The sequence below is a fragment of the Aptenodytes forsteri genome, unplaced genomic scaffold, assembly GCF_000699145.1.
Source record: "Aptenodytes forsteri isolate BGI_AS27 unplaced genomic scaffold, ASM69914v1 Scaffold47, whole genome shotgun sequence".
Taxonomy (NCBI): Eukaryota; Metazoa; Chordata; class Aves; order Sphenisciformes; family Spheniscidae; genus Aptenodytes; species Aptenodytes forsteri.
Window position 1 is genome coordinate 199,025 of NW_008794731.1, and position 11,186 is coordinate 210,210.

Genomic DNA, 11,186 nt, shown 5'->3' on the forward strand with positions numbered 1-11,186 from the left:
GTGGCTTTCAGCTAGAATTTAATTTGTAAAAGATGATAGGTGAGATTTTGAGAATGAATTCTTTTAACATGAGATCTGGCATAGTCTTTAGACTGATGTATTTAACATCTGACCTGGATGCGTCAGTTGTGGGGATTGTTTCTATTCTATCCCTGGACTAACATGCCAGAGTGATGGCAGTGTGCGGCTGCCGGCCAGCCAGGAAATAACCTGGTTAATTGTACCTGTGTACTGCTAATTTAGGCTTGATCGACGACCTCTGAAAACCTCTTTAACCTGAAGTTTGACACCTGTTTCATAAAGAATTGCCATTTAAGTCAAAGCGATACGTGCAAATGTTGATGCTAATACTTGACTTAAATCAACGCTTGTACTTACCAGCTTCCAACTGCAAGTGCCCAGCTGTAATTCCTAAAAATCTTACTTAAATACTTAACTGGTTTTCACTGTGATCTCGCTGTGTCAGTGTGTATTTGTAAGCGTGTTTTGGTAGCGTGTAGTTTGTGTCACCAGTATGGAAACGTTTGAGGTCACAGTTCCTGTGCATCTGAGTGTGGCTGTGAAGAACTGACTGTAAAGCACTTAGTGATTTGGGAGAATTATTTGCTAGCGTGCTGAAAACTTTCCTGCCTGTCTTTCCTCCTCCTTTAGTGATATCAAGAAAGCCCGTTTGCTCCTGAAATCTGTACGAGAGACCAATCCTCATCATCCGCCAGCCTGGATAGCATCAGCCCGGCTGGAGGAGGTCACTGGCAAGCTCCAGGTGGCTCGAAACCTCATCATGAAAGGAACGGAGATGTGCCCCAAGGTCAGAATTGCTTTGCTTCCCTGCTGATCTTTGCAGGACAGTAGGAAAAGGTTGTGGTTACGAGCAGCATCATCTCTCTGTTAAGCTTGTATCAGGCTATATCTGATACGGCTTCACTATCTGCAGTATTGAAAGAACACATATTTTGCTAGAAGCTCTAATTTTAAATTCTTGTTTTGATGTAAAGGAAGATTGTTTCTTTTTCCTGACAGAGTGAAGATGTTTGGTTAGAAGCTGCTCGGCTTCAGCCTGGGGATACAGCCAAGGCTGTCGTGGCCCAAGCTGTCCGCCACCTTCCACAGTCTGTCCGAATCTATATAAGAGCAGCGGAGCTGGAGACGGATATCCGTGCAAAGAAACGCGTCCTTAGGAAAGGTGAGAGTTTCTGCAGGGTCAGGGAACAAAGTCTGAGTCTCCCTCTGTTTCTGTTGCATTGTAAGTTGTTCAAGATGTGTCCATAAGTTTAAGTGCTTTTTTTTTTTTGCATCCTTGGTGAAAATGCGGTTGTTAATAATGTGTGCCTTAATGCTGGAACTTGCTGCTATTGAGTCAAAGAGTAGAGTTGTTGAAGTATTTGTAAAACATCCTTCAGGGGAAAGCTGCTGTTACTGAGCAATTGCAAAATGACATTTCACTTACCAAAACCAATTCCAACTTGATCAAAGTTAGATAGGTAGATGAAAGCGGTTAGAAAATGACGCTCTAAGGAGAAAAGGGTGTTTTAACTGTCACCTTGTGATGTTTTGGAAAAGATGCCGGACTTTGAGTTCCAACTTGTCTGTATCCTGTTGGAGACCACAGTGATTCCTGGTGGAGGAGCTTTGGAGGCCTCAGGGCTCTCGTATCATTGAGCCTGGTGGGCCTTGGGGTTTGCTTTACTGTAGCAAGTTCTGTCTTCTTGACAAACAGCTTTTCTCTGTGGTGCTTACCTAAAACCTTACATCTGCTGTTGTGTTGCGCTTGGAGGTTTTCCTCTTTTGTGGAATTACTGTCTTTTTCCAAACAATGATCTCTTTGACAGCAGTTGGTTGTGTTGTCCTGAACCCAGGTCTTCCTCGCAGGTTCATAGTATTGGTTCTTTGATTACTTTAAGTTACTGTGCCTGTATCAGTAGTGATTAGATCCTTGATGACTATTGAGTTGTATCAATTGTATCTCCTGACTTTAATCTAGGCAAGGAAAAGGGTCTGGTTTTAATACATTTACTAAATCACTGTGAAGCAGTCTGCAGTATTGAATGTCTTGGCTTCAAAGGAAGTACATTGCCTCCTACCTCTTACTATTGCATATAAAATTGCACATCTCTGGTGAAATGACCTCTTACTGCACATGGATGAAAGGCACTTAAAGGTTCCTGGGTTTGAAGTTGTAGGAGTTCAGATATTAACTATTCAGTAGCTTTTTTTATTTTTCATTGGCTAAGCAGCGCAGCGTGCTGTGGAGTGTCGCTCCTGTGACACTGTGTGTCCTTCTCAAGAGCAGTAATAGATGCTGAACAGAAAAAAAACTTTTACATGAGCAGAAATAGATTTCTGAGTCCAGCTCGGGTAGGAGAGCATCTTGTGTGAAAGCAGTGACTTACCCGTTAAGTACTGAGTTTTGCTTTAGACATTGTATTTGCGAAGAGAAGAACATCTTGGTTCAGTTTTTGGAACCACCTACTTAATCTCTGATACAAAGCTGTTAGTGGAATGGAACATGATTTCTCATTCTCTTTCCAATTTCTGCCTGTTAACAGCTTCACAGTGCTCCTCTGCTACCTAGGGAACATCAGTAATATGATGCTTGGAGCTGTTTGTGTATACAGCCTTAAGATAAGTGGCAGTTTAACCCATTATTTCTCCTAAAATAAAAAAGACTGACTGCCAGGTAATGTCACTGAAGCGTGGTCTTCCATAACGTGTTTCTCTCGTCTGTTGGCTGTGTGCATTCCTACTACCCAGCAGAACCTCTGGAGTTTTTAAAGCCTTTCTCTGACTGGAGAGCCAGCAAGCCGAGTGTTTAAAATGCATCTTCAGGTGTAAAAATCGAATGCTCTGTCTATGAAAACACGTTCTGTCCTGCTGAGTGATGCTTTCAGCTCTTGCAGGCTGGTATGATGCACTTAAATTCTTCAGAAAAATCTCCTGCTGCTGCAGACTCGAGGAGAAACGGTTAATGCCCGCATCGTCGGTGCACACTACTTGTAAATGCTCTGTGTATTTCTGTAGAGCTGGGATGCGCTCTGAAGTTGAGGCCCAGCAGTGTGCCTCTGCCTTTGCAGGAATGCTTAAAGGAACAGCCTTGCCTAGAAGCCTAGCTAGTTTCAAAGTAGGTTTAGATGCCTCTTCCCAGCTGTTTCTGTGGTCCTGCAATTGTGCTTGCTTTATTGAAGAAGGATGTGCTCAGTCCTCTGTTATATAGCACATTTGTGTACGATCACCATGGAAACAATGAAACTACTACTGCAATGCAGCGAATACTAGTAATCTGTGGTGTAAGTTGTAGGGACAAAAGGCTAAAAAAAGAACCAAACCCTTTAGTTTCTCAATGTATCTTTAAGATAGAAGGTTATGAAGAGACAGACTGAGAAAAGCTGTTGTCTAGACTTTAATGTTTCGGACAGCACATGTAGGACAGTCTGCAGAGAACGCAGTTTCTACCAGCAGTAGCCAACTCTTGGGTAAGATTAAGGAAGCCTCAAAGGCTCTTAATTATGATGGAGCCCATATTGCATTGCTGAAAGAATGCTTTGGATTCAGTGTTAGTGGATTAGGGTGTTAGTGTCAGTGATACCTTTAAGCTTTTACGCATCCTCCTGTTTTATTTTTGCATAGCGGGCCAATAACTTTTTGGGAAGCTAAACTGGGATCCATTAAGCTGTCAGGAGCTGCCTATGGGAAAACTAAATTGTGAAGGGACAGTTTCAACATCTGAAGAAGGAGGTTGTGTTATTAGTCAGTATTGAAGATGCTCCTTTTTTATAAAGGGAGACCCAGCATGATTAGGCTGCCCAATTTTGAAGATCCTACATATGCTTGTTTGCTGAGACTGGAGGCTTTGTTCAGCTAGGTGTTTTACTGAAGAGGATGCAATTACAGCTTGTACAGGGAAAAAGCCCTTGGCTCTCCAAAACCTGTTTCCAATTAAAATTATTAAGTAAGTTTTTTATTTTCTGATTTTAAGTTCTCATTGTTGAAGCAAGAGCTAATACAAGTACAGTTCCCTCCCTTCTCTCTTTCAGGAAATTTCATCTGTAATAGGACAAAGCCTTTAATATATCATCTTTAAAAAATACAGTTCTCTTTGGTGAGCTACTTTGTCATGATTGACATAGTTGTTTTGCCTCTCTAGCCCTTGAGCATGTTCCAAATTCGGTGCGTTTGTGGAAAGCAGCCGTGGAGTTAGAAGAACCTGAGGATGCCAGGATCATGCTGAGTCGGGCTGTGGAGTGCTGTCCAACTAGTGTTGAAGTAAGTTTTAAAAAAGTAGAATAAAGCAACCCCCTACACACCACTTTAGGTGGGTGGTAGAGCTTTGAAAACAAAAGGCAGAGTAAGCGCAGTATGAGTTTTGTACCACGCGCTTTATGCCACAATGCGAAGGATGTGATGAGTAGTGGACTGTGCTTTTTTTTCTCCAGAGTTAATTGTCCGGCGGTCATTATATGCCTCATTTTCCTGTGTAATTGTTACGTTAGTTATGCCAGTGTACTGCTGTGCCTGCTGTAGCCAATTAGCCACGTTCGTGTTCATGTTTAGTGCCTCGACAATTGTGAAAACAAGCATATGTATAGCCTGGGGAATCTAAAGCAAAATTGCTCGTTTCTGGAACACTGAACCAGAGTGTAATATTCAGCTGTTTAAAAGGTGATGTGAACAGAAAATATGAGTGCAGCAGCCCAGCAAATGGAGAGGATAGCTCGAGGTGATTAGGATTGAGCTTTGCGGGCAGTAGTAGACTCCGATTCTACTATTTCTCCATTGGTATTCTGCAGCCTGCTTATACTACTTGAGGACAACTGCCAACTAGTAGCAAACAGCATAAAGCTGCTTATCTTTGGGCCAACACTGCCATACGGCGGTGTTGTCATCTCCTTGTTCTAATCTAAAATACATCTTTTGTTGCTCCGCAGCTGTGGCTTGCGCTGGCAAGGCTGGAGACATATGAGAATGCTCGTAAAGTCCTTAACAAAGCCCGTGAGAATATTCCAACTGATCGTCACATCTGGATTACTGCTGCCAAACTGGAGGAAGCCAATGGAAACACCCAGATGGTGGAGAAAATCATTGACAGAGCCATCACATCTCTTAGGGCTAACGGTGTGGAAATCAACAGAGAGCAATGGATACAGGTATTTGCTTGGTCTTGGTTAGAGACCTAGATGAACTCTTCAAGTTCCGTTTTGAAGGCTACTGATGCAAGATATTGTAGGATAGAGTCATTTTGCACTAGGTTTATCAGTGGAGATCCCCATGAAAATACAAGAGGTGAGACTAAAAAGCTGAGGAGAGCCAGGGCCACAGTTGGGCGATACACTGGGGTAACGTTGCGTGTGTTGAGCTGAGGAATTTCTGGTTTACTTCTGTTCTGGAAGACAACCAGCTTCAAGTTGAAGCCGCTGCTGCCTTAAGTAAGACAGAGGCCTTAAGCCTCCAGTGAAGGATTTATGTATTTTTTGCATATGTCTCTTTTGGCTTAAAAGGTATCTGTTTGCCAAAGAAGTCTTTGTCAGATAGTGTTGTAAGAAGTCAGTAAAAATATTGCATATGCAGGAGGTGGGAAATATTCTGTTAGTCCTTTTTTGGCTTGTAGTCCTGAGGTTGTGCGAAGTAGTCACAGCTGGCACGTGGAACTGTGGTGTACAGTGACATTTACGAAATGCAACCTCTGTGGAGGTTCATCCCAGGTCATCGTATTTTTGACGTTCTGTACTAGAAAAGTAGCAAAAAGTTGTAGGGGTTTCCAGTGTTTTGGTCACATTCAAAAGCTGTGGTGCTTGAGTTTCCTGAGTTAGTGAGACACTTCAAAGACTATTGCCATTTAAATGGCTTGATGTCCAGGTTAAAAGAACCCCTTTCCTCCTGAATATGTACTGTGCTTTGTTTGAGCCTAAGTCTTTAAACCAGTTTACTACTAAAATCACTTACAGTGGGGCAAGGCAGCAAAATGTTCTTGGCGCACTGCTTGAGAGTATTGATAATGAACAAAGTATGTAATATTAAATGGATATCCGTGTTAACATCTAAAAGAATTATAACTTTTTTTACAGCAGTAAAACAATTAAAGGTTAATTTCAACTTCTGTTAAACACCACCATAGCCTCTGCATCATTGTCTTCTCGAGTTCCTATTCAGTACTAGAACTCTTCCATTTCTGTTATCTGATCAGAGGCCTTTTTAACAAGTTTAAGCAAGACATGCTTGGCTTTCCGAAAGCTTTGCATGTCAGAAAACTCTACTTTTCCATATATGCTCTGGTGAGAGAGCCTTTGCACCTTTAACTTAACACCGGTTGAGGGTGTATTCATTTAAATTCAGTTATTGCTTAGCCCTTATCGAGACTTAAGAATCAACCCAAAGCTGAAAGAAGATCAGTAGCTTTGATGTTACAATTCTTCCTTCTCAAATTCTTGCAGTTTTTTATTGGTCAGGTCCCTGTTTGGCCCAGCCCAGGGCAGGTCAGCGGAGCTGTAAGAGGAGACTTTTCAGGCTGGAAAGGTCACGCGTTGTCACACTTACTCCTTTTCAGTGGATGTGCTCTGTTTCTTAACCAACTTCTGATTAATTCTGTGTACGACTATAGCACCTTCCTTGTGGGTGTAGGCTCACTAGTTAGTGTCAAGATGCGTTTGAGTAATAAGATATTTTTAACGTGGCAGTGACCCACAATGTGTCTGTGTTTGCGCATGGGGAGTTGCTGTTGCGGAATCTAACTTCTTGTGCTGATTTCTCAAAATGAGCAGGGCTTTACTCTTGTTTCTAGGATGCTGAGGAATGCGATAAAGCTGGAAGTGTGGCCACATGCCAGGCAATCATGCGAGCTGTGATTGGGATTGGGATTGAGGAAGAGGATCGGAAACATACCTGGATGGAAGACGCAGACAGTGTATGTCCAGCTGTGATGCTGGTTTTTGGTGCTTTTTTGTTGTTGGTTTTTTTTTCTTTTTAATTTTAATTGTGGGAAATCAAACTGGACCCTGGGAAATGACCTTTTTTTTTTTTTATCGGTGAAAGTGGATGTGATTCCCACACCACCTGCCTACGTTTGGCCAGTCTGCCTGTCAGGAGGTTACTGTATTGCAGAGCTTTTTTCAGATTTTAATTTTTACTAAGCAAAAAGGTGGTATTCTGATAGATTGTTTGCTGGTTTTGGTGTGGAATTTTTTTGTGTGTGTGGCATCAGCAGAGGTTGAGGGTCTGGTTAAAGGAACTGGGAGCTGAGTTTCAAGGCGTAAACATTGTAGCTCAAGAGTTAACGTAAGACTGCACAGGGGAGTAGGTAAAAGTTTTACCAGGCTTTCTTTGCTTTAGGGGAGTAGTTTGAACATGCACTAAAAACTAAATTATATTTCAGCATGAGAAATGTCCACTTCACTGGCCTTGAATTGGGCTTACAGCAGTAGGGGGGCATATGCTGTGGCGCGTCTAGTTTTGCTTGTAAAAAACAAATGAAGCGCAAACACGAGAGCATTTACAATGCCTTGCTGATTTTTCAGGCTGGCCTGTGTGTGTCAGTCCCAGTGAAAGGCCGGTGCTCTGATAGAGGGACGCTTGAAAATTTGGTGAAAGGCCGGTGATACTTGTGCTCTGATAGAGGGACGCTTGAAAATTTCCTCCCTGCTTCCTTTAAAAAGCTGATAGTAACTGTTCTGTTATATGTAATGCCCCAAATCATGTATTATTCTGAGTTACTGAGTTCTGTGTTGAATTACGCATGTGTAATTCTTTCTTGCGCTTGATGTCAGTGCAACCCTAAACTGACTTGGTTCTGATCTGTTTTTCCTTAGTGTGTTGCTCATAATGCTCTGGAGTGTGCCCGAGCAATTTATGCCTACGCCTTGCAAGTTTTCCCGAGCAAGAAGAGTGTGTGGCTGCGAGCAGCGTACTTTGAAAAGAACCATGGAACGAGGTATGTGTGCCGCATAATCCTTGGGTGGAGGGGTTCATCCTTGTTACAGGGTGATGGATGGAGGGGGAAGAAAAGCTACAAGATGATCCCTGAAGTGGTGCGTTGCACATGCAGAGTTAGTTCAGCTGGTGGAAACTCGCTGGCGCTGTTTGCAGGTCTGACCTTCTTTGTTATTGTTGTGGTCAGAACATCTTTCGTTTTTATGAAGTCGTAAAAAGTTTTTTGGCAATAGGGATTACTTGGTTAAAATAGCTATGAATAGGCAGGGTAGGGACGGTCATCTTTGAGAAGGCATTTCTAGAAAAAATTGGGAATACAAATCACCTAGAAATACAGCATGTGTTTAATTTAATTTTCATAGGTAAACTACTTCATTGCTGAAGTTGTCCGAGCGTCTCTGGCATGTTCTGATTAAACATACTGTGAATGTGTATCACATTCTGTATTAAGATTGGTGATACACTGTCACGGTTCAGGCCTCTTATTTTGAAGTTTATTCATAAAGCTTTACACATCTGAAACTTTCTGCCCAAAGTTTAGAATAAAGCAAACAATCTATGCAGTAGACCACTTATGCGTGTGGAATCGGCCTTATTAAAGCCGACAAGCCTGTTGTGTGGAAGTGACTGCAGATGCTGAGTTCTGCCTCATTCAGGCGTCTCTTCTTTTTTCTTTTTTTTTGAACAAGTATGTCTTTGCTTTTGATGTTGTCCTCCCATGTTTCCCAGCAGTGGCTGGCTTTTAAGCCCCTTGTTCTACCTGAAAAGTATATTTTCCAGACGAGAAAAAAAAAAAAAAATTCAGTAAGATCAAGCCAACTTCATCTAATAATTCTGAAAAACTTCCTGTCTCAGTTTCTACTAAGGTTTGTTAAGAAGAATGGCTCTTTCCAAGACAAATGAGCTGCAGATGCTGAGTTCTGCCTCATTCAGGCGTCTTTTCTTTTTTCTTTTTTTGAACAAGTATGTCTTTGCTTTTGATGTTGTCCTCCCATGTTTCCCAGCAGTGGCTGGCTTTTAAGCCCCTTGTTCTACCTGAAAAGTATATTTTCCAGACGAGAAAAAAAAAAAAAAATTCAGTAAGATCAAGCCAACTTCATCTAATAATTCTGAAAAACTTCCTGTCTCAGTTTCTACTAAGGTTTGTTAAGAAGAATGGCTCTTTCCAAGACAAATGAGCTGTTTGCGTGCAGGGTCTTTCCGCAGAGGCTATCAAACAAAGGTGTCTGAACAATGAGCCGTTTGTGGAGTGCTGATTTCAGAACCCTTGTGAAAAAAGACCCCACCCTTTCCTTGTTATGAAACCACTTATCAAGGTTTACAACGTTGGACTTTGCAACAATATTTATAACATTGAGTGATAGTGGAAATGGTGTGTGAGAGCTCGCCTTTGGCAGTATTTCGAGTGATTGTAACTTGCTCTTTCTTGTCTCAGAGAATCCTTGGAGGCTCTTTTGCAGAGAGCTGTTGCTCACTGTCCCAAAGCGGAAGTGCTCTGGCTCATGGGAGCCAAATCGAAGTGGCTGGCAGGAGACGTGCCAGCAGCCAGGAGCATTTTGGCCCTGGCTTTCCAGGTGAGTGTGTTAGACTTGTGTGACGGTGTTAAGTACGACTGGTAAAGAATACAGAGTAGGCTTTTTCTGTCAACACCTGATTCCGGCTGCCTTTCAAAATGACGGGGGCTTCCGCTGTTCTTTGTTTTTTGTGGCAAAATGTTCTCCTGTAAATTAGCGGCAAGCTGGAAGCAAGAGTTGGATTACTACTCTTTTAGTAGTACCGCACCAGGTTCTGAGCTCGCACGCCATCAATTTTACTACCACGGCTCCCACCAACCCCAGTCATGGATCAGAATCTCCTTGCGTTGGGTCATCTCTCCCTTCAGTAAAAAGGGTCCGCCCTAATTAATGAGGTTACCGCATTACTTAGGGCTTGGACCAAACCCACTAATCCACAGCAAAATGAAGGGAATTGTCTGCTGGATGCCGAAAGAAAGATGGGCAGAGCGATACAGTTCTAACACTGGGAATGAGGCTTAAAAGCTAAGCGATAGCAAAACCAAATGACAGGTTCCGAGATGGAAGGTAAAAGATATTTACTTCCGAAATTTGTTCTTGGTGCTTTTTGTTACTGTCCTGAAGACTTTTTGACACGGTTGCCACCGTCCTGAAGTCTTTTTGACACAGTTGCCACTGAAATTACTTTTTTTGGAGGGGTGTTCACAGACCTCCGTTAGGAATTCAAGCTTCAGGTTTTTTTCTCAGGGATAATAAAACGAATGTCTCTTTGTGGCAGACCGTGTGATCTTTTCAGTATTTAAACTGGAAGTTCAGAAGATCAAGCATTAATGCTTTTCAACAATTGAGAAGCATCCAACTTCTAAACTGGCATATATCTTTGTGTTGTGCATCTGTTTTGGAGAATTTCTATAAACTTCAAAGGTCAAAGAAGATTGGGAGGAGCTTGGACTGAAAAAAATCCTAGTGTGGATTGACAAAGCTCTGATTTCAATTTTAATCTGGATCAAACGAAGGATTAAATCTGCTGTTGATTCACTGTGTGCGTTTGTCTGTCATTTTATGTTCTTGCAGGCCAACCCCAACAGCGAGGAGATCTGGCTGGCTGCCGTGAAGCTCGAGTCAGAAAACAATGAGTATGAAAGAGCAAGGAGGCTGCTGGCAAAAGCTCGCAGCAGTGCCCCCACTGCAAGGGTAAGGATGTGTGAAGGGTGGAGAGGCTGAGACCTCTCTTGGCCACGGGGGAGTTTGAGGCGGAAGGAGGAGTTCCTTCAGCTCTGCGGCCTTAGTGACTGACCAGATGGCTCCCTGCCATTGCCTTTTGCAGGCATGTGGCCGCTTTGCTGCAGCGCTTCTCCAGCGAATTGCGACACAAAATCACGGCATGATGGGAAAAAAAGGCTAGGATCAAGTGAAGGGTTTCATTTTTTTTTACACAAATGGCAAAAGTCAGGAAATTCCCAGTTTACAGCTGTTTGTATAACGTTCATGTTGCATAAAAGCATGTCTTGGAAAAAAGAGGGAGAAAATACTTTCACAGAAGACTCATGCTTGCTGTGCTAAAGGCAGCTCTGGTTGTTTGTTGTTTAAAGTTATACTCTTGTGTTTGTCTCTAGAGTTACTTCTGGTATCATAAACTTTGCCAATTTTCAGCTGTTTGTACAGAACCATTTTAACTTGTCCAAGTAAAAGAAAAATGAGTTTGGTTTCCCCCCTGCCTCCCCCCCCACCCCCCATTTTTGCTCTATCCTAGAT

General features: G+C 42.5%; 1 protein-coding gene across 1 annotated transcript in view; it reads left to right on the forward strand.

The window, feature by feature from the left end:
- PRPF6 (pre-mRNA processing factor 6) overlaps positions 1-11,186 on the forward strand; it is a 44,657-nt gene that overhangs the window by 24,179 nt on the left and 9,292 nt on the right. The window contains exons 12-19 of the mRNA XM_009273930.2: positions 652-808; positions 1,021-1,183; positions 4,142-4,260; positions 4,923-5,141; positions 6,773-6,895; positions 7,797-7,918; positions 9,353-9,491; positions 10,506-10,625. Of these exons, the coding sequence (XP_009272205.1) occupies positions 652-808; positions 1,021-1,183; positions 4,142-4,260; positions 4,923-5,141; positions 6,773-6,895; positions 7,797-7,918; positions 9,353-9,491; positions 10,506-10,625 (1,162 nt within the window). The remainder of the gene's footprint in view (positions 1-651; positions 809-1,020; positions 1,184-4,141; positions 4,261-4,922; positions 5,142-6,772; positions 6,896-7,796; positions 7,919-9,352; positions 9,492-10,505; positions 10,626-11,186) is intronic.